General features: G+C 50.6%; 1 protein-coding gene across 3 annotated transcripts; it reads left to right on the forward strand.

Annotated features, from left to right (window-relative positions):
• Positions 1-1,903: 1,903 nt before the first annotated feature.
• Positions 1,904-20,561, forward strand: tbc1d12b (TBC1 domain family, member 12b). 3 transcript variants are annotated; one of them, XM_029248857.1, is made up of 14 exons: positions 1,904-3,344; positions 7,290-7,413; positions 8,880-8,936; positions 11,873-11,994; positions 12,443-12,525; positions 12,783-12,900; positions 13,148-13,254; positions 13,895-13,975; positions 15,625-15,719; positions 15,817-15,888; positions 16,257-16,385; positions 16,588-16,697; positions 17,272-17,530; positions 19,289-20,561. In XM_029248857.1, the coding sequence occupies exons 1-14, from the start codon at positions 2,353-2,355 to the stop codon at positions 19,355-19,357; spliced, it is 2,418 nt and encodes an 805-aa protein (XP_029104690.1). In that variant the 5' UTR covers positions 1,904-2,352; the 3' UTR covers positions 19,358-20,561. The 3 variants fall into 3 exon arrangements, with proteins under 3 accessions (XP_029104690.1, XP_018616605.2, XP_029104691.1); XM_018761089.2 differs by having other exon boundaries at positions 7,305-7,413; XM_029248858.1 differs by lacking the exon at positions 8,880-8,936.
• Positions 20,562-20,767: the final 206 nt, after the last annotated feature.

Genomic DNA, 20,767 nt, shown 5'->3' on the forward strand with positions numbered 1-20,767 from the left:
CCCCCCAGCGCACAAATTGAGTTTGTTTTCATTCATTCATTCATTCATTCATTCAGTAACTGCTTCTCACATGCAGGGTCATTGTGGTCTGGAGCCCATCCTAGAAGCCCAGGGTGTAAAGCAGGGTAGACACACACACACACACTGGACAATTCAGAGTCATCAAAATATGATTATTTTACTAGTGTATAACAGGAGATTCAATTGGTAAAGAATACCTGTTTATTTATATATACGCATATGTGCATATATACACACACAGTGCATTGTGTGGAGTTTGCATGTTCTTTCTGGGTGCTCTGGTTTCCTCCCAGAGTCCAAAGACATGCTGTTCAGGTTCACCGATAGTGTATGAGTGACAGAGAGTGAGAGTGTGTGTGTTCCACTGATGTGTGGATGAGTGACCCAGTGTAAGTAGTGTATCTAGCAGTGTAAGTCACCACGGTGAATAAGGTGTATGGGCTGGTAACACTACATAGAGTTCATTGGAAGCTACTTTGGAGGAAAGTGTCTTTCTAAATAAATAAATGTAAATCACTGTAAAAGCTGGTTATCTAACACCATTAGTCACTTTATATAAGTTGTCAGATGAACTTGAATAATTCTAATCTTTAGCTAGTTAATTGTTTCCATGGAAACTACAGTAGCTGTCTTTAGGCAGGCCCTGGGTATGGCTGCTGGTAATGGGTGTGATTACCCATGAGTCCCTACGACGACAGCAGTGAGAAAACATCAACTATCCGCTGCTCCCTCCTAAAGCAAACAATTACAAAAATCAAGTCACTGGAGATGAACAAACAACAGTAACACTGCGTTGAAACCGGTCGGGCATCCAGTTTCGACTTGGGGGGGGTGACCTGGTTGACTTTTAAACACAATTCGGCTCAGCTGTTTATTTTGAGCAAACATTAATTCCCATAAGAGAACAACACCTGCTGCAAAATAACAGGAGGGAGAAAGTGCTCCACCAGGGAGTTATTACCTGTAAATTGTCTTAAAAGTCAATATTTAAAAAAAATTCTACAATACCCAGCAGGGATAGGCAGCCGCTGGCACTTGGACCCCCAGAGGTTTTATTGCCTTGCAACTGGGATTTTTTTTTTTTTTTTGTTCATTTCCTCCATGGCCAGTTGCGTTAATTACAGCTTTAATAACTGCATAGTTATCGTAGTAATTTAACATATAGCCGGCCTTTTTGTCTATGTATGATGCCTCTGATATTTTATTCGGTGCTCGGTGTCACTGCGTGAGAAGAGTTCTCTAAAAATGGATTGGACCGGACTGGATTGGACAGGACTGAACTGAACCGCCGGACGTCGGACCGTCATACTCGTGACCGTCTGAAAGTAACAATGACCTCTAGGCTCAGGGCAGGGTGCTGGAGGAGAAGCTGGATCGTATCTGACTTTCGAAGACCGACGTGGCAGTGCCACTCACGGGTCTAAAAAGGACAAGGGCTCGTAACCGGAAGGTTGTGGGTTCGAGACCCGCTTGAGTGGACACACCACTCCTGCGAGTGAAGCCATTAAGTTGACACATCTGTGAATGACAGCTTTTGACGAAATAAAGCGCAAGCAAGTTGTTACTAGTGAGAGAGCCAGTCGTCTGGCTGGGGATCTGCGAACATTTAGCGATCAGGAGTGTCAGGTTGCAGTCTCAAGGTCCTTGGGTCGAATCCCACTGACTCATCTCGTGCTGCAGCGGCCTCCATCGACGCGCTAACCCTTAATTAGCGCTGCACGCGGCCTCGGACCGAGTGACGGCATCGCACGCGGGCAGCGCGAGCCGCTGGGCTGCGAGGTCGCTCCGCATTTCCGCCGGCGACCGCGAGCAGCGGAAGTGACCGAGCGGAACGAGCCGGTCAGAGCGATTTTGGCTTTGTTGCCTCCAAGTTGGAGTCCAAGGCCAATTGGCAGGTGCGCCGTGGCTCGGCTTGGCCAGCAGATGGCGGTCGAGTACGTGCGTTGCGCGCTGCCGCGCGGATTCGGACTGAAACTTACGCGGCGCTGTACGTCACCGGCCTCCAAAATGGCCGCCGTCGCCGAGACTAGCTGGGCTGCTCGCCGGTCGCTTGACGCACAGTAACCGCCAGTAACCGCCGCAGGACGCGCGTCCGGCCCATGTTCCGCTCGGAGCTGCGCGCTGGCCCCGCGGGCGCGTCCCACACCGCGTGAGGGGGCGCTGTACGATGCGCCGAGGGAGCCGAGCCGCGCCGTTCGTTCGCAGTCGCGCTCCGTGCAGCTGCAGCCGCCGCGCGCCCGTCCGTCCGCGGAGCTCCGCGCGGCGGGGGGAGACAGAGGACAGGAGAGGAGGGTAGGGTAGGTGAGGGTAGGTGGGGGTGCCGTGAATGAGATGGAAAAGGCGGAAAACGGGGCCGCGCACCGCCTGGCTTCTTCTGTGGACGCGAACGACGGCAACGACGACGACGAAGAGGAGGAGGAGGAGACGGAGAGACACGGCGCGCGCCCACCAGCGCCAGAAGAAGCGGGAAGTCGGGCGCGTTCGCGGAGCACGAGCTCCAGCGGAGACTCAGATTGGCGCGCGCAGCCGCGCAATGGAGGAGGCGCGCCGGATTTCGTGGCGGAGGGTCTTCCGGGGCTCCGGGACGAGGAGGGCGGAGGGACCGGGGCCCGGGAGCTGCTGCTGCTGCTGAACGGGTTCGCCGCCGAGGCGCTGGAGGGGCAGCGGCAGGGGCTCGCGGAAGGGGCGGGGGCGGGCGCGGGCAGGAGGATGCTGCTGCTGGAGGGGGTGTCGCGGGTGGCTGGGGACGGGGACGGAGACGAGGACGGCGGAGAGAGCCCCCCTACCCCCGCGGGGCCGTGCGGTGAGAGGCCCCGCAGCGAGGAGACCCGCGTGGCCAACGGCGGGGTGCTGATGGGGGCCGCGGACCCGGATCCGTGCGAAGGACCCGAGAGCGCCCCCCTCTCTCCGGCGTCGTCCTGCGGCGGCGGCACCCGGGGGTCACCCGGGGTCGAGGAGCCGCAGCAAGCCCTCGAATGGGGCCGCGTCGCTTTCGAAGCCGGCGCCGACCGCTCTCCGTGGCCCCCGGGCTCCGAGGGCGATCCCCCGCCCGGCAGGAGCGCCCCCCCGAGGCGCCTGGCCCTCAGGAGCCGCCCGATGGGCGCCGTGTCCCTGAGCTGCGACGCCACCCCCCTGAGCCCCGGCGACGAGCCTCCCGGTCCGGCCTTCGGCGAGTCGCCGCTCGGCTCCCGGAACACGTTTGAGTCGAGCCGCAGGCAAAGCGCCCCGGAGCACCTCCCCGACGGGCTGAGCGTCGCCTCGGACCCCTCCTCGGACCAGGCGTCGAAACAAAAAAAGCACGGAATTTCAGATTTTTTTGGCAGGTACAAGAAAAGAATGAAAAATGGTCAACTAGTCAGCGGGCCACTAGTACAGTCGGGCTCTCGGGCGGCACTGAGCTCTCAGAAGAGGCTTTGTGCTCCGCAGACTCGAGCTGCAAAGAGTCGAGGGACGGCTGGCAGCGTAGTCGTTAGAACCGCTGCCTTTGGATTCGAAGGTCGTAGGTTCGAATCGCACCTCCCGCTCTGGTACCCTTGAGCAAGGTACTTACTCCAATTTGCTCCAGTAAAAATTACCCAGTTGCATAGATGGGTAAATAGTTGTCGCTTTGGAGAAAAGCGTCAGCTGAATGAATAAATGAGTTGTCCATCACACCTTGCTGTGTTTACCATGCTCATAATCTATGAATTGCTGTAAGTTCACACTGTCTGTGTGTTACCATGTCTAGTGCTGTTGCCTTTACTGTTTGTACTTGCTTTTTACACTATTGAAGCAGTAACTGACGGAGGCTCATTCGCTTCGGTGGAGCTCTGAAGTGCCTCGTCAAAGTGTGACCAGCAGGTGGCGCAGTGTTTAAGGGGTCAGAAGGTGACTTTTGGTGTGAGAGGTCAGCATTTGTGCTGATTTAATACCAACTAAATAAGGGGCAGCAGGAAGTCTCTTTATCAGGGTCTAATGGATGTTGGGTTGAATCCCACTCCTGCCAAAGTACCATCAAACAGTGTGCTTACCCTGGATTACTGTGGTGAGAGTACCCTGCTGTATAACTGGGCAAATTCCTGCGGAGTTGCTTGTCTAATGCTGCAAGTGCCCTTGGACGAAGGTGTCTGGTGAATAAAGGTAGATGATGATATTGTAGTGTCTGTCCGGTGCGGAACCCGGATTGCCGGGTCCAGGTGGGCCCGTTGTGAGGTGGAACGTCGTGCTGGTCACGTGACGTCCTTCGGTGCCACCAAGACCAGGAAGCGCAGTTTAGTGCCTTATTAGGAGCGTGCAGACAACCTCTTTCGGGTGGCGTACAGTTTGAGACATCACTCATCTTCTCGTGCTGCTCTTTAATTCCCTTCCCTGATGTCCGGAGTGAAGTTAATCCGTGACGTGTCGGGTGCCGAAGGATGAGTGGAGGATGCGGTCCTTACAATACAGGAATTCCGCTGTGTGGGCTCAGCATCCCGCAAATCGGAGGGCGACGCGGCTCAGGGAAGCCCCGCTTGATGGGAATTTCGGTCTGCAGAGGCGCCGATCTCCGCGGAAAGTTTCATCTGAGCCATTTCGAGTTGAACCCGTGACGGCAGCGGATGCTTTCTTCGCGCTTCCTTTGATCCCGTTGACGCGTTAATGGAGACAGGAGCTCTGAACGATGCTGTCGGCGCTTAGCAGTTTGCTTCAGTCGAAAGTAAGAAAGTCAACGTTGGGATTTCCAGCTCTACCAATGCTGGAGGGAAGCACGGCACGCAGCGCGTTCCTGGGCTCTTTGTTCGAACGTGGGTTCGATTCCGGCTCATTCTGCGCCGAGTTGCCTTTTCTCCCTGTTTTTACGTGGGTTTCCTCCCGCACGCACGTTTCAGGAGAACCAGAGGCCCAAATCGAGTGAATGAGAGAGCGTGATTGTCCTGGGTAGGGCTGGACTAATGTCCGCGATGTACCCGGCCTCGAACCGTGTACTTCCGGAATAGGCTCCGGACCACCACAACCCTGCATCGCCCTAGTGGCTGTTGGTAACTGGTGGATAAACACAGGGAAACACAGTGGGGTTCAGGTCCAGGCTTCCCAGCCTCCCCAGACCTCTGTTTTCCAACGAGGGACAGCAGGCTCCTCCCCCTGGATCCTCGGTCCCGCCTCCTGCGGCCAGATGGGAAAATAGCTCGAGACAGACGGGTCGTGTGGATGGCGCCCGCCAGGACCGCTCCAGTTGCGCGCAGCTGACACACCCGGGTGTGTGTGTGACCCCCCCATGCGAACTGCTTGGTAAACCTGTGCATCTGGCCAATTTACTTGCTCTTTCGGTATTTAGAGTGTGCGGCCAAAGTGACATTGCTGATTTTTTTCCCCTTAAAAATCGTCTCTTGTTTCCCTGAGTAATTTCTGAATGGTTCCTGCTGGAAGTCATGTAGGAATGCAGTGTTTGTACCGGAGAGGTTTGCAGCCTGGCAGCTGCTCCAGGCCACATGTGTCAGGAGTGGAAAGGCCCTGGCAAAGCAGCAGCGCTCTTTTTTTTGTTATGTTTTTTTGCTGTAACTGTCCTTGGGGCCCCTCTGAAAGGACATTGTTTGTCTTTTGCCCTGTGTTTTTCAATAGCAACACGCCCCGCTGACATGTTTCACGCGCTCGATCACGTGCCGCCGGGCTGAGCCGGTATCCGCCTCCCGAATCTGCATGCAAAACTTCGGCGTCGACATCGTCGAGTTGTAGAGAGACCATTTTGCGGATGTCTGCGAATTTCAGTACGCTGTCCTAGACCCCTTTTTGGCTGAACGTTGGAAAAGTAGACAGCTCTTGTTTTATTTTGGTTAAGTTATCCATTTCTTTATTTTAAATGATCTTAATTAAATTCTTGTAATTCATTCATGTATCCTTAATTTTTTAATTAATATATTTTAGTTTTATTTTTAACCAATTACTTGATTTATTCATTTTTTTAATTAATTCTTTTTCGTTAATTTGTTTATTATTTATTTTAATTATTAATTTATTTATTTGGGCAGAAGCGTTACTGTCATGGCTTCGCCTCAAGTTGCTTCACATCAAAAGTGCTATTTGACATTTGCTGACTCTTCTGGGTGTTCCGCTCTGTGTGGTTTCACTTCCCTCGTGAAACTTGCTTTGTCGCCCAGTTAACTGGTGTAAAAGTTCCCGGTGGAAAGTGTGAGCGAACCAACAGGAAGCGGCCTCAATTATTAACGCCTTGTAATAGGACGCTGGTGGACGTTTTCAGGCCGACTGTGTGTATTTCTAAGAAGCGGTTCTCGTGTGAACGTCGCCGTGTCGAGGTTCTCCTTCGCGTCCCGTGTGTCGCACGGCGACCGTGAACTCATAACGACTGCTCCGCTCTTTCTCCCGACGTCGGAGTGCTCGTCTCATTCATCGCGACTCGGCCTCCTGCCCCCTCGCTGACCCTGTTCCCTCGTTGGGAACGCCAGCGTGTTTCCCTTGACGTGGACGGCGTTCGGCCTCAACTTCTGTCGCGTCAACGGGCAGGCCTGCGGTCCCGTGACCGTGTCACGAGGACCGGCGTTCGCCGCCGTGACTCGGGTTCGGGGCGCGGCAAACGCCCGGCCGAGCGTGTCCGGGAGGCGGTCTTCACGTAGTGCCATTGTGCGGGCCGGAGCTTATCTCCTGCCGTCGGCGTGCCGAACATTCCTTCATTTTTATGGTCCCTGTGACTCGCTGCTCGTTCTTTGTTGTTTGAGTGTCTTTCCCCACGAGGTCAAGTGGATTAGTTATTAATTGACCGCTTTGATAACTTTGACGAACGAACCTGCCTTACGTTAAAGGTACGCCTTCGAAAAGATGCCTTGTGCAAAAATTGCCGGAAGGTTCTGCGTCCTTCCTCGCCCTCCTCGTTTTAATGAGAAGACGCAGTGATGTGCGGGCAGCTGGGGAAGCGACATCTGTCGCTGGTGCTTATTGGGACTGTCGGCGCCGCCGTATCCCACAATGCACTGCTCCCCACCTGCTGTGTCGCGGAAGAGGGAGGAGAGTGACGAAGGTGGTGGTCAGGGAGTGGGATCTGCGAATGTTGGTTTGTCTCTGTGTGTGTGTGTGTGTGTGTGTGTGTGTGTGTGTGTGTGTGTGTGTGTGTGTGTGTGTTCCCCTTCCTTTGGGCCGTAACAACACGGGGCTCCAGCAGACAGGAAGTAAATGTTATAGGTACAGCAGGCTGCCACAACACATTGAGCAGTTCGCCCGTGTGTCGTCTCCCGCGCTCTACTCACAACAGGCCTTCTGCCCTCCCCCCCACCCCCGGATCCTTTTTCTTCTCTCACCAGGAGCTTGTTTTCCAGGAAGCAGAAGGACCCGAGGCCCATGGTGCAGAGCGCCCCCGGATGGAAGCTCTTTGGGAAGGTCCCTCTCCGGGAGAACGCCCAGAAAGACTCCAAAACCATCCAGCAGGTACTTTGAACGCAGGAAGGGACGGCGTCCTCGGCATTTGCTCCGCGTTTCTGCCGCAGCGCCCGTTTGCGCCGCCCTTCTAGTTTTAAGAGGTCTCAGGTGCCGAGTTTCTCTGCGCGCTTCCGTTGAACGTCGTCAAAACGGCGTGACGGCGATGTTGTCGCCCAGGAATGGGGCCGGTGGAAGTGAGTCAGACAGCGCTGTCTCAGGTGGTACGTGGCTCGGTGATGGGAAGCGAACGTAACCGGCGCTGAATGTTCTCGTAATAATATCAACTCCCCCCGATACGCCACCTGCGGCTGAGAGTTTAAAATCCGCGAGACACGTGTTTAGTTCCTTGCCCCGAACTGGCCTTGCGTTTTCATACGGCTGTTGAACATATTTTGCATTTGCTTTCATCGTAACTCCAGGCGACTTCCTGCCGGTGACCCTCACCGACGTTAAAGCGCCGAGGGTCCGAGTGCGAAGATTTCCGAACCGCCTGATAGACACGCGGTCACTTTGTTTTGCTCGCGTTTACTTTGTGCCAGAGCTCTCGGTCATTTCAGCTGCCGCAAAGTCGTGTTTACCTCCTGTTTTGTCCCTCCACTGTATGTTTTTTTTGGGAACAAGTGTGTTCCCTACGCAGTAAAGCACTTGTCCAAAGTGGCCTGCGTGACCCAGTTTGACCTACTTGTACTCCACTCCTCATTTGTTTAGTGTTTTGGTGGGCGGCGCAGCAGCACCCTGGGATTTAGATGTGAACCACGCTTTCGCAGGCCTGGTTTTTTAACCACTCTACCACCTGCTGGCCACTTGTGGGTTTCTCTGTGTTTGCTGGTGCTGTGAAGCCCGCAGCTGATGGGGGTGGGGAGGCTGGGGGTGGAGACAGCTGACAGCTGGCAGACCCTGTTGCTCGGCACAGCTGTGGGCCAACGATACTCCAGCTGGCCAGGCGAACCCCCTCCCCCACCCTCCTGGCCCGCGATCGCCTGCCAGACCGCCTCCCTGAGCTCACACCTTCCGCAGACGCGAGCCGCTAACCGCGGCGTGCGTGTCCCGCCAAGAGCAGCCAGACACACACCGAGGCCGCCGTGTTTCCCTGTAGCGCCGCGGCACCCTGACGATAGGAGCTGAACGCTAAACGCTCGTCTCTCGTCCGAAAAACGCTCTTACCCCACGTTTACCGCACGAGCGGGGCGCTCGTGTTCCCTCACATTCCCCTCCTGAGCAGCGTCCGGGCGAACTTTCAGAAGCGACACGGTACGGTTTGCGAAGGCACCGAAGCCCATACCACGGAGACGAGCCGTCTGTCACTTCCAGCAGCCAAAAACAAAAGACCTGAGGGCAGCGCCAGGGTTCCAGTTCAAAACCCATCATAATTACCATGCTGGACTGAATTTTCTTGCAGCTCAAGTGCACCACGCGCTTCAGCGGCTAGCGGACTGTCCCACTGACTAAGTGTGCATTGTGTCTTCTTCCGTCAGGAGGGTAACTGCGCCAATCTCACCTCTGTATCTACACCCAATCTCTTAAGCACAGGGGTATGAAATTTTGAATATTCTCTCTTACTGTCATTTTTCAGCTTCCTCTATGCATGGGACTGCTAAATCCTCATCGCCATAGACCGCACAGCTCACGCGTGTGTGTGTGTGTGTGTGTGTGTGAGAGTGAGTGAGTGAGTGAGAGTGTGTGTGTGTGTGTGTTGCATCCTCGCATCAGCTTGGGAAACGCCATCACGCTAACACACGCTTAGAGGCACAGCTCCTGCAGTCGCAAAGGGGATCCAGAAAAAAGTGCCCGGATGAGCGTATTTATGCATGTTGCCCCCCCCCCCCCCCCCCAATGTGCTCCACGGTGTCAGTTGGCTCAATAACTTAGTAACAATAACTAATAATCAGTTTATTGCTTAACTGTTGCTTTTATGCAGAAGTGGTTACAGTTTATGTGCATTACTGATAGCAAGATGTTTTACTGGAGGAATTTTGGCTAAGTACCGCCTCCAGGGTACAACAGCAGGGTCCGAAAGGCTGAAACCCTCTTCATGCAGCGTTTGTGCTCTCGATAAGCAAAGTCTGAACCCGTTTAAGCGAAGTTACTGACTTGGCGGTAAGTGGGACTTTGTAGTTATGAATAAAATGAACTCTTTGAATCTCATGGTGAAATCTGTTTAATTTGTTTTCTTCATATCTTATTTGTTTTATTCAAAGAATGTTCCAGTGAAGTCTGTCTAATTGTTTATTCATAGCTTATCATTTGTTTTATTCAAAGAATCTCATAGTGAAATCTCATTAATTCGTTTTATTCATATCTTATCATTTATTTAAAGAATCTTTCAGCGAAATCTGTTTGTTTTATTCATAACAAAAAAGTCTTTTACCACCATGTCACGATCAATAAGGAATTAATGATTACAGGCATATCTTGATTTATTTATGGGTTATGTTATATTCACAAAATTGGTCAAGTTTTATTAAGTAAAAAATGGTATGACTTTAAATTTTAGCTATGTGTCAGTGGAAATAATAAATTAAAATTAATGAAAATAACCTCCGAGCTTCTGTGGGGTGCCAAACGTTGACTGATTTATTACCGTGAAGCATTCCACGTGCTGTGTAAGTGAAGCGAATGCAGAGTGTAATGCCGTGCACTGTGATGCAGATAGATGCGGTAAATACATGGTAAAGTGGAAAATGTGCAGAAAACAGAATGAAAACCGCTGTAATAAACACATTGACTGGATCTTTGGAATTCTGCCAACACAGAAACCATTCTGTATAATAGCGATAATCGTGTGTGTGTGTGTGTGTGTGTGTGTGTGTGTGTGTGTGTACGCGAGCGTGGGCCGTCCTCTCTGTTCGCAGAGCACTTGTACAAATTGGCTTTGTTCTAGGAGACGTTACTAAATCGGAGCTCCGCTCTCACACTCTCAGCGGTGGTGTGCCAATCGGGACCATGCCATGGCTGTAAATACCGCGGTAGTACCCTTGTGTGTGTTTGAATTGTAGCGTTGATTCTTCTCAAGCTGGACGTTAGGGTTTGGGTCCTTGAGCTGCCTTTGCCGCATTAATAACTTTGCTCTTGCCCTTAAATGAGACCAGCGTTTTACCCTCAAAGATCCCTTGAGACCTTTTGCTCTGTACCTCGTTCTCTGGTGATTTGTGGTAAAAACACATTTGGAATTGTTTGCAGTGTTTTTTTTTTGCAGCTCTCCAGTAACGTTAAAGAGGTATTGTTGCGTGTTGTTTCCGTGGTGACGCTGGCACCAGTCTCCCACATCCAGACGGGGGGGGACACTACGTGGACACTACGTAAACACTTATGAACCAGATGATGATGTAATCTCATAAAGAGCCTGCTGGCACAAGCCCCCCTCCCCCCGCCTTCACGCCTCTGTCAGTGGTCAGACCTCTTCTTTTGCTCTGAGGGGGTAACTAGTCGGGTATCCGTTGCGCATCGCATCCTCGAACCACCCTCCACCACCACCTTGCTGTAAATCTACATTTCCACCCTCATGAGTGTCTCACCACATCATCATCCATTGACATAACGCGCCCATTGACCGCTGTGGCATGTACAGTGTGAGCGTTGTGTCCGTCTGCAGACGTCCGAGCGACAGGCGGGTGTTTGCAGGTCCACAGCACTGACTGGCACAAGGCTGAGCAGCTTCAAATACGGTACCAGAGGGGTAAATGGCACAGCAGTCATTTGGTAGCGTGCCAAGCGGACTGCAAGCGTAATTTCACACTTTCTCTCAAGAAATGTATAGTTTCTGCTGCGATGACAGGAAATTGACATGTTGGGAAAATGCTCCAGCTCCTGGACTTTACTCTGGTACATGGGAAGCCAGTGGGGTGGATAAGTGAGAAGCAGCAGCTCTGGAAAAGAAATGAGCTGCAGAGTGGCTTTTTTTTTTTTTTTTGGTGGGGAGGGGGTGACGAAGTAGCTTTCGAGTTGAAGTGCCCAGACAAAGTGTGTTTTGGGAGAGCTTTGTGCCGATGAGTGCAGGAAATGTGAGATTCTCCTGTGGATCTGGATTTAAATCCTCCTGTCGCAGCTGGTTCAGCGAAGCCAGAGCCCTTGTCGTAAGAGAATGTGCTCTGGGTGTGGGTGTAGTAAGTCTCCTAATGTACAAAACACAATTTTCCAGAAAGCTGCGTTCTTGCAGGTGAGTCGTTTTGGAGACTCGAACCTTGAGTTTTGCGACTTGCTTGGTTCAGCGTTTCTTTTCCCCACATGCGGTTGCTCACATCCAGGGAGGGGAAAAGAACACACACCCACGAAAGCACAAAACACGGGACTTAAACCACACCATGAACACCCTCCCCCCCCCCCCCCCCCCACCTCCCCAAGACGTGTAGCATATGCTTTCTGAGCGCTTGTTTTCTGGGAACAGACCTCTCGATGTTCTTGGTGGACGTTGTAGAGTCCTTTCAATGCCCAACCAAATTACCCTGTTTTTTGTAAAACATTTGTTCAGGAGTACGAGGCACGGATGGGGAAAGCGGCCAACCCCCCCTCTCAGTCTCAGCACGGGAGACGCAAGAACCTGGAGTTTGAACCGCTGTCAACCACAGCGCTCATCCTGGAGGACCGGCCGGCGTGAGTATCCCGATGGGGCCGAGCGGAGCTGGGGATCCCGTCTGAAAAGACCAGGTTAGGGTGGCGGTGCAGCCTGGCTGGGGTTGCCGCCAACAACCGAATTGCGTCTCTGCGCCGTTGCAGTCCAAGTGTTTCGTTTCGGAGCAGGGCCGACAAGACGAAGCCCCGCAGGCTGCAGCGGTGTCGTGTTGCACCTGTCGACTCCGTGACTGCAACCATATGGCCTTTGTCCCCCAGAGCTCATTAGAAATGTCCATTAAAAATTAACCTCGGTAACTGGAGGCACGGGGTCTGCACCCCAGTGGGCGTAAAAAGAAACCTCCCGCATCAATGAGAGTCTCCGGTGGCCTTCTGTCCAGCGTCTCATTTTTAGACGTGCCAGATTGCATGTGTGTGCCTACATGTTGCCGTGGCGACCCATTTATGGCCGAAAACGTTTCCTCCGCAGGAACCTCCCAGCCAAATCGGCGGAGGAGGCGCAGCGCCACCGGCAGGAGTACGATGAGATGGTAGCGGAGGCCAAGAAGAGAGGTGCGTGCAGCCTTGCCCGGGTTCAGTGGGGCACGCAGACTGATACCAGGTTGTCTGGCACCGGTTACGGGTTGCGTTGCGTTGAGGAAGTGATCTAGACGTAGGTGGTTGAGTAGTCATTTGAGCCCTTCAGCCGCTGTACTGGGATGGTGAGAAATGGAGCGCATCCAGGGTGCCCCAAGAGCTGGTTGACCCGTGTGCCCAGTGATCATCTGTAGATGTGTGTGAGTGTGTGAAACGGTCGCTCTCCCCCACAGAGCTGAAGGAGGCCCAGAGGAAGAAGAAGCTGATGAAGGAGAGGTTCAAGCAGGAGGAGAGCATTGCGAACGCCATGGTCATCTGGAATACTGAGATTCTGCCCAACTGGGAGAACATGTGAGTCCCCTCTGCACACGTAAGATGCTGGCGGACAGGAAACCGTGGTGAACACTGTGACCTGGGGCTGTTGGCCTCTTTGTGCAGCACGGTTTCTTACTGGAGTTGTTCAGGGTAAACATCCCTCCCAAGGCTACAGAACACCGCACTCTTTGAAGCAGAACCCACTGCCTACAGGTGTGTGGGCACTCAGCTGTTGCTCTGACTTCCTGGGCTTGAAACACGCGACCTTTGTGTTTCCCGGCAGGCGGCACACGCGCAGGGTTCGAGAGCTGTGGTGGCAGGGCCTGCCTCCCAGCGTGCGGGGCAAAGTGTGGAGCCTGGCCATTGGAAACGAGCTGAACATCACACATGGTACGGGTGCACTGCCGCATTTGGCCAGAACCCCAGAGCATCGGCTTGTCCATCTCCCCCCCCCCCGGAGCGAGCGCCAGTTAGAAGACGACACATTTACATTCATTTAGCTGACACTTTTCTCCAAAGCGACTTAAAATGTTAAGGTTACAATTATTTACCCGTTTATACAGCTGGGCAATTTTACTGGAGGAATTTAGGGTAATTACCTTGCTCACGAGTACCACAGCCAGAGCTGGGGATCGAACCTGCAACCTTTCGACCCAAAGGGAGTAGTTCTAACCACTACGCTACTGGCTGAGCCGAGAGGAGAGCTCAAGAACACAGTTGGGGAAAAAAGAGCCAAACTGCGCAAACGCATTAAGGGGAGATGAGTCGGGTGCCAGTAGAAGCTGCGGTTTTTTAACGGGTTTTGTCAGAATGGTTTTCAGTGGCCCTAATGGGGGGTGGAGGGTTGGGGGTGAACGGTGAAGTTTGAAACGGAGCTTGCTTCATTGTTCATGCGCCCTAGGAGGAACTCCTGGGCCTTCCCTGCCGGGCATCTGTGATGTAGTTGAACCTCCTGTGGGGAGTCACTCGCGCCGGTGGGATTATCTTCTGGCACGAGGCATCTGCTAATGCCCCCTCCACCTCTCCACAGAGCTGTACGAGATCTTCCTCTCCCGGGCCAAGGAGCGGTGGAGGAGCCTCAGCGAGACGGGGTCGGAGAACGACGCCGAAGGTGGGCCTCTCCGATCGCGGCGCTCGGAGTCGCTCCTGGGCGCCACACTACAACTGTTCCCCGCCGGTCTCGTTTATTTCTTCGCTTCCTGGACCAGAGAGCAGCTATTTCCTGAGCGCTCCGTAGCGTTCCTCGCCAGCAGCGCAGAAACCTGTTTCTGTTTTTTCTCTTCCTCAGCACGGCTGATCCTATTACAGTTTGCTGCAATCTTCTTAGCAGCGCTCTGTCTCTTTACTCCCCGCTCCGGTGAGAAGGGCCTGTTTCACGCATCGCTTTAGAACGTCCCCCTTTGTGAAAATAAATGTGGCTTTTCCGTGTGCCGTAATTACTCATTCTTTCCTTTAACATCTGCAGCTAATCTGGGACGCGCTGCTTTTGCCAATTAAAAGCCCAGAGAAACGAGAGAGATGCTTTTACGAGGCATCGTGTAGACGTTGCAAACGCTGCTTCGGTGTTGGGCTGCCAGCGAATGCCCCGAATGCGGGTCATGTTGATAATGAACGAAACAGATTTATTGTTTTAAGGCTTGAACATATTGCGGTGCTCTGGGGGGGGTTTCCCTTCGCTGGGGTAGACTGATTTTGCGCCAGGGTTGGCCGGTTTTAGCCATGCTGATGATAATATAATAATCAGCTGAAAATAAATCTATTGAAAAAAATCTACAAACTTTATTTAAATCATGATTTAAATTGTCTGTTTAGATCAGCGTAATTTAAATTATTTAAATCATGATTTGAATCAGATTTTTTGAAACATTTAATCAAGTCTCCTGATTTTTTTCCAATATATATTTTTCATCAAATCATAAGTTTATCTGGTAACATATCTGGAAGCACTTGAAAACAGTCTTAAATAATAGGACACTGTCTGTACAAAGTACAGAAATTAATAAAATGAGTGAATTAAATAATAAAGACTCGAGGATAATTAAACCGCAGTGTTTAATACACAAGTCAGGTTTAAACAGCTTATAACACATGAAAAAATGTCAAATGTTCAGTTACACCACAATTTTTGGATAACGATGATGATACGGTTCTTCGTTCAAAGACTCCGCGCCCGCAGAGGATGCAGCGGCAGAAAGAAGCCGGTTGACAGCAGCCACAGATTCCACATCAGTGGCATTTCTTTCAATAATAAAAACTTATAAACATTTAAGAATTACGGAGAATGTAGTTTTCTTCACGAAGATTTTTTTAAAAATTACTTTAAAAAAAATCTGATTTAAATAAGTCAGATCATTTATTTATTTTTAAATTTAAAAAAAAAAACACCAACCCTGGTTTGCACACAGATCTCTGTGATCTTTGTAACACTGTAGACAAATGTCCTGGAGCACCCGCTCTCTCTCTCCCTCTCTCCCCCCGGGCACCATATGTGAACAGTGAGGATGAAGTGTGGGAACAGCTTTTGTGCAACAGACCCTGGAAATGAGAGCAGCGTCACACTCCTGGGGGAGTCGCCGTAGGGGACGTGTGTGACGAGCAGCTGACTGCCCCCCGATGGGGCTCCACCAGTCTGTGCCTTCATAAATAATAACGACCTCCTTGTGTGTGTCAAGGGTCTTGGCTCCACTCGGCTTCCCGTGACCCGCCGTATCCTCGCTTTCTAAAAGTACCCCCCCGGTGTGCGTATGTTTGTGTTTTCAGACTCGGGAGCGTCACTTGCTGACCGCGAGTCCAGCCTGGATTTGATCAAGCTGGATATTTCGCGCACGTTCCCCTCCCTTTTCATATTCCAGAAGGTAAGTGCTGCGCAGCTGTCTCAGCTGAGTGTGTCGCTGTGACCAGTGCTACAGTGTGTTCACAGCACATACCCCCCTCCCCTCCCTCCACCTGCAGGGAGGACCGTACCATGACCTCCTGCACAGCGTGCTGGGTGCCTACACCTGCTACAGGCCAGATGTTGGCTACGTGAGTACCGCATGCTCCTCATTAGGAAGCGGAGCTTTGGGAGAGTCAAAAGAGGCGGGGCTTCGGCAGAGGCGGAGTGCCGGCATCCTCAGACTCCGCCTCCCCGCAAGTGCTGCATCGTCCTTGTTTCGCGTTCTTTGAGCTCTTACTCAGCTGCGTGCAGCCAGTTAAGAACAGGGTGCCAAATGTGGCCACTCCATACCCACAACTGGGGACCACAGTTTCTGAAACCAGTGATACCAGTCGGGGGCCTGGGAGTCATATTGCCTCTTTCTCAGAGCAGGTTTTAAATATCAGTGAAGACTGACTGGAACCCTGCGAGGCTGTAGCTGTGTGGGCCGTAAGCGCTTGTGTTGCCCCTGCTCCAGGTCCAGGGGATGTCGTTCATTGCTGCGGTCCTCATCCTGAACCTGGAAGAAGCAGACGCGTTCATCGCCTTCGCCAACCTGCTCAACAAGCCCTGCCAGATGGCCTTTTTCCGAGTGGACCACGACTTGGTAATGGCAGCCAGAGCGTCACGAGAAGCATCCCATCGGGATGAGCTGCATCTCTTTGTGGGCTAGAATGGTGCAGAAATGGGTGACGGGTTGCGGTGCGGTGCGGAGGTCCTCCATCATGGGGGCTCTACGGTGTATGGCCGTGTGCCTTAATGGCACCAGAGGTGCTGGACTGACCAGACCGCTCTTTCCTTTTGGCCAGATGCTCAAGTACTTTGCTGCGTTTGAGGTGTTCTTCGAGGAGAACCTCCCCCGACTGTTTGGTCATTTTAAAAGCTCCAACCTGACCCCTGACCTCTATCTTATCGACTGGTGAGTGTATGACGCACCTCCAGCGGCTGTGCCGTTGACTGCCAACATGTGTGTAAACCACGACGTACTCCTCCCTCCACGTCACACAGCGCTTATTTTTGTCTGACACTTCTCCAAAGCGACTTACAATCATTTACCCATTTATACAGCTGGGTAATTTTACCAGAGCGACTTACGGTAAGTACCTTACTCAAGGGTACTACAGCCGGAGGTGGGATTTGAACACACTACCCTTGGGTCTGAAGGCAGCAGCTCTAAGCCACCCAGTTCTTTTTAACTGTAGCTTGACACCCGTTGATGGGATCTCCAGATGGACCGTACTTAACGTCCCAGGACCACAGTATTAATTTTTTCCACTCTAGAGAAAACGTTTTTTTATGTTTTTAAATGTATCTCCCAAACTGCACGTGCTGTAGTACCAGAGAGGGACCTGCATAACCTCTAAGAAATATGTCCAACAGTTTTTTTTTGTTTTCTTTATATATTTAAAATTTGACAGCTCTCAGGAAGATGAGATGTGCCGTGCATCTGGACCCCAAGAGTTCACTCACTGCTCCTTAACGCACTTTCGCAGGATCTTCACGCTCTACAGCAAGTCGCTCCCCCTGGATCTGGCCTGTCGCGTCTGGGACGTCTTCTGCCGGGACGGCGAGGAGTACCTGTTCCGCACAGGTCTCGGCATCCTGCGCCTCTACGAGGAGGTGCTGCTGCAGATGGACTTCATCCACATCGCGCAGTTCCTCACGCGGCTGCCGGAGGACATCGTCCCCGAGAAGCTGTTCGGCTGCATCGCTGCCGTGCAGATGCTCAGCGGAAATAAGAAGTGGGTGCAGGTGAGTTCGCAGAGCGCGAGTTCACTCCGTGGGGCCTTTTGGGTTTCTATGTGCAATGGAGTTGAATGGAGTACATTTACTGTGGTACAAGTGTAAAATGAGATGTGAAATGATCTGAGTACCAAGCAGTGTTATTTGTAACATTTACTGTGCTTTTGTTTTTGTGACGCTCACTTCACATGGTAAAAATTCTATCAGTAAGATGATTTTACTGTTGGTTTTTAAAGGGGTAGCAGGTAGTGTGGTGGTAGAGTTGCTGCCTTTGCACACCAAGGTCGCAGGTTCAAAGCCCACCTCCAGCTCTAGTACCCTTGAGCAAAGTACTTACCCTAAATTGCTCCAGTAAAATCACCTAGTTTTATAAATGGATGAATAATTGTAGCTGCAAGTCGCTTTAGAGAAAAGTGTCAGATAAACGTAAAACAGAATGGGTGTACTGTTACTGCACATTAGTGTGTATATATATATACACACACACATTGTCTGAACCGCTTGTCCCATATGGGGTCGCGGGGAGCCGGAGCCTAACCTGGCAACTGAGGGCATAAGGCTGGAGGGGGAGGGGGGACACCCAGGACGGGACGCCAGTCCATCACAAGGCACCTCAAGTGGGACTTGAATCCCAAACCCACCGGAGAGCAGGACCAGGTCCAATCCACTGCACCACCGCGCCCCCCTGCACATTAGTTTGCTGAATTTTTTTTTAATGGGGTTAAAATTTGAATATTGAAAAGACACAGTTATGTTGAAGGATTTAAAAGGTAAAAGAAACATTAACTTTAAGAACCTTTCTTTTTGATGTCGAAAAGCTGCCGTATCTTACAATGACGAGTTGCGTTATCTTAAACGTCCACAGCGTCAGTTTGGTCACATTCCCAAAACGCCTCACAAAGATCACATAATTATCTCTCAGTACATGGAGCATGTGGTTCTGGTGCCCCAGTTTGAAGGGTCTGGAAGGATCTGTTGCTGGGCAGAGCGGGGACGCAGTTCTCACACACACACACACACAGACAGACAGACACACACACACACTGCAGAGCAGCTCTGTACACATCCACATACTAATTCGCTTCCCGGCGCCATAACACATTGAACTCAACAGTCGACAACAAACCGTGTGGGCAGTTTCCATGGTTACGTAAGTAAAGTACACCGCGATATGTGTGAATATGTACAGCGTCTGCTAGCAATATACAGTATTACTGTAGGTCAAAGAGCGCCATCTACAGGGGCTCAGGGTAACTTACTGTACTCGTTGCGCTCTTTTTATTGTACCTTGGGGACGGTGGTAGGAGGTGCTCAGAACTGCAGGAATCGGCAGACCTGGGTTTGAAACCCTTGCTCTTACACTAGTACCCTTGAGCAGGGTGCTTTGGAGAAAGGTGTCACCCAAACAAATATGTAACAAAAACACATAATTTGTTTCTGATATCGTCAAAGTGAAAGTCAGCTTCCACCTACAGGTGAGTTATGCATAGAGGAGAATGAAATTCTGTGCCACATAGAGCATACAGGGCAGTTCGTAATTTTAAAAAAAAAAAAAAAAAAAAAAGATAAATACAATAGACGTTGGACATAAGAGACTAGAGACACTGGCTACAGGAGCAATAATAAATTAACTGTTTTGGGTATATTGTTATTTGCTTAAAGTGACACTGCCTTCTGCTGAGTGACGTGCTTTCTTCAAGCAATCAGTACAGTCATCTTAAAGAAGCATCATTTAATTTCCCACTTTTGTATTTCTTCTCCACTTAGGTGTTTTCTGCTTTAATGAAGGACAACAGGGACATGGAGAAGAATAATAGCCCAGCGCTAAAGAGTTAACTACGATTTTGTCTATTTGGGAAAGGGGCTGTCCGAGGAAAATAGGCAACGGCTCGCCGTGGTGGACGCTGAAATAAGTCCCCAAACCGTCTCGAAGCTCTACTTGAAGACAGAAGCCTACAGCACCACAGCCAGTATTAGTGCCGTGGGGGGTCTCTGCAATAGCAAACGTTCGACACGTAGGTTTCGGAAACGGGAGAAGCCGGGAAGGACGAGGTGGCACACGTGTCCGTCAGAACAATTCCACTCTTCCAAAAGCTCGCTTGTTGCTCGCATGTTTTGTATCGTCAGCTGTAACAAGTCATATTCCACTAACAAGGACCAAACCGATCAGATCAGTAAAAATCCACTTTAAAATGCACCAAATATACCGTGTACACTGGCACCAACAGTACATATGTGCTCTATGAGCCAAGGCTTTAATAACATTAAATAAAAATAACATTACTGACACTTGAAATCAATGCAACCAGTTGCTGTAACAACTCAGCAATAAACGCTAATCGCCGCAGATTAACGATGAAATGCTTTGTTGGAGGGACCCATCCGAGGTACCGGAATAACGACTCCGCGTTTCTAATGCGTTTTGAGCTAACACTAAAATACCGAAGTCTAGGAATGTTTTTTTTTTTTTTTTTTTTTCCTTTTGTCTCCTTAACGTGTTTAAACTGCTTTTGTGGAATTGTTCTGCAGAAATGGACCTTTATGAAGTGCAATAGAGAATGCAGTGGCACATGGGATATTGTGATTTTTTTTTTTTTTTTATTTTATTTTTTTTTATTTTTATTTTTAAACTCTTTGCAGGTCTGTGATGTTCTCTCATGACTTTAGGAGCCACCGTTTGTGAATGCTTGACTCTATGTGACATACAGTACAGCTGGATTGGAATATTTAGAAAACGGTAACCGTGCAAGAAGCGTTTTTTGACATCAACACTATGTATTCAGTTCTTACGGTTTAGTGTGTGGTAAACTATAAACAGTAGCGAGTTACGTTTTAAAGATTGCCTCATGTTTGAGCAACGTAATACTCTAGAGACGACCTTTTCTACAGACATGCATTTTTGTTTATTTGTATAATGAATCTGTTTATTTTATAGCATTTCCCACTATACATTTTATTTTGAATTTGCCGATTTCTCTCTTTAAAACTATATTTAGCCGTACAACTCATCTTTGTGTCTTAAAAGTAAGTTGAATCATTTAGCCAGTTCTTTTTCTACTCTTGCTCTTGTACAGTTTTCATACTGAGTACAGGTACTGTATATTAAAAAAAAAAAAAAAAAAATTGTAAATAGATGGAATATCTCCTTGATACAAGACCACTAGTAACAATGTAATGTGTAAATAAATCTATGAAGCAGAAATTGTCATGTGCGAGTACATTTGTGTTCGGTGTCATTCGGGTTGC

Source organism: Scleropages formosus, chromosome 24, assembly GCF_900964775.1.
Source record: "Scleropages formosus chromosome 24, fSclFor1.1, whole genome shotgun sequence".
NCBI lineage: Eukaryota > Metazoa > Chordata > Actinopteri > Osteoglossiformes > Osteoglossidae > Scleropages > Scleropages formosus.

Bases quoted from the DNA above. Each gene is read 5' to 3' on its own strand.
- tbc1d12b (XM_029248857.1), top strand. From the start codon at position 2,353: ATGGAAAAGGCGGAAAACGGGGCCGCGCACCGCCTGGCTTCTTCTGTG. The intron at 13,255-13,894 runs GTACGGGTGCAC...ACCTCTCCACAG, and splicing joins CGAGCTGAACATCACACATG to AGCTGTACGAGATCTTCCTC. The intron at 13,976-15,624 runs GTGGGCCTCTCC...TTGTGTTTTCAG, and splicing joins GTCGGAGAACGACGCCGAAG to ACTCGGGAGCGTCACTTGCT.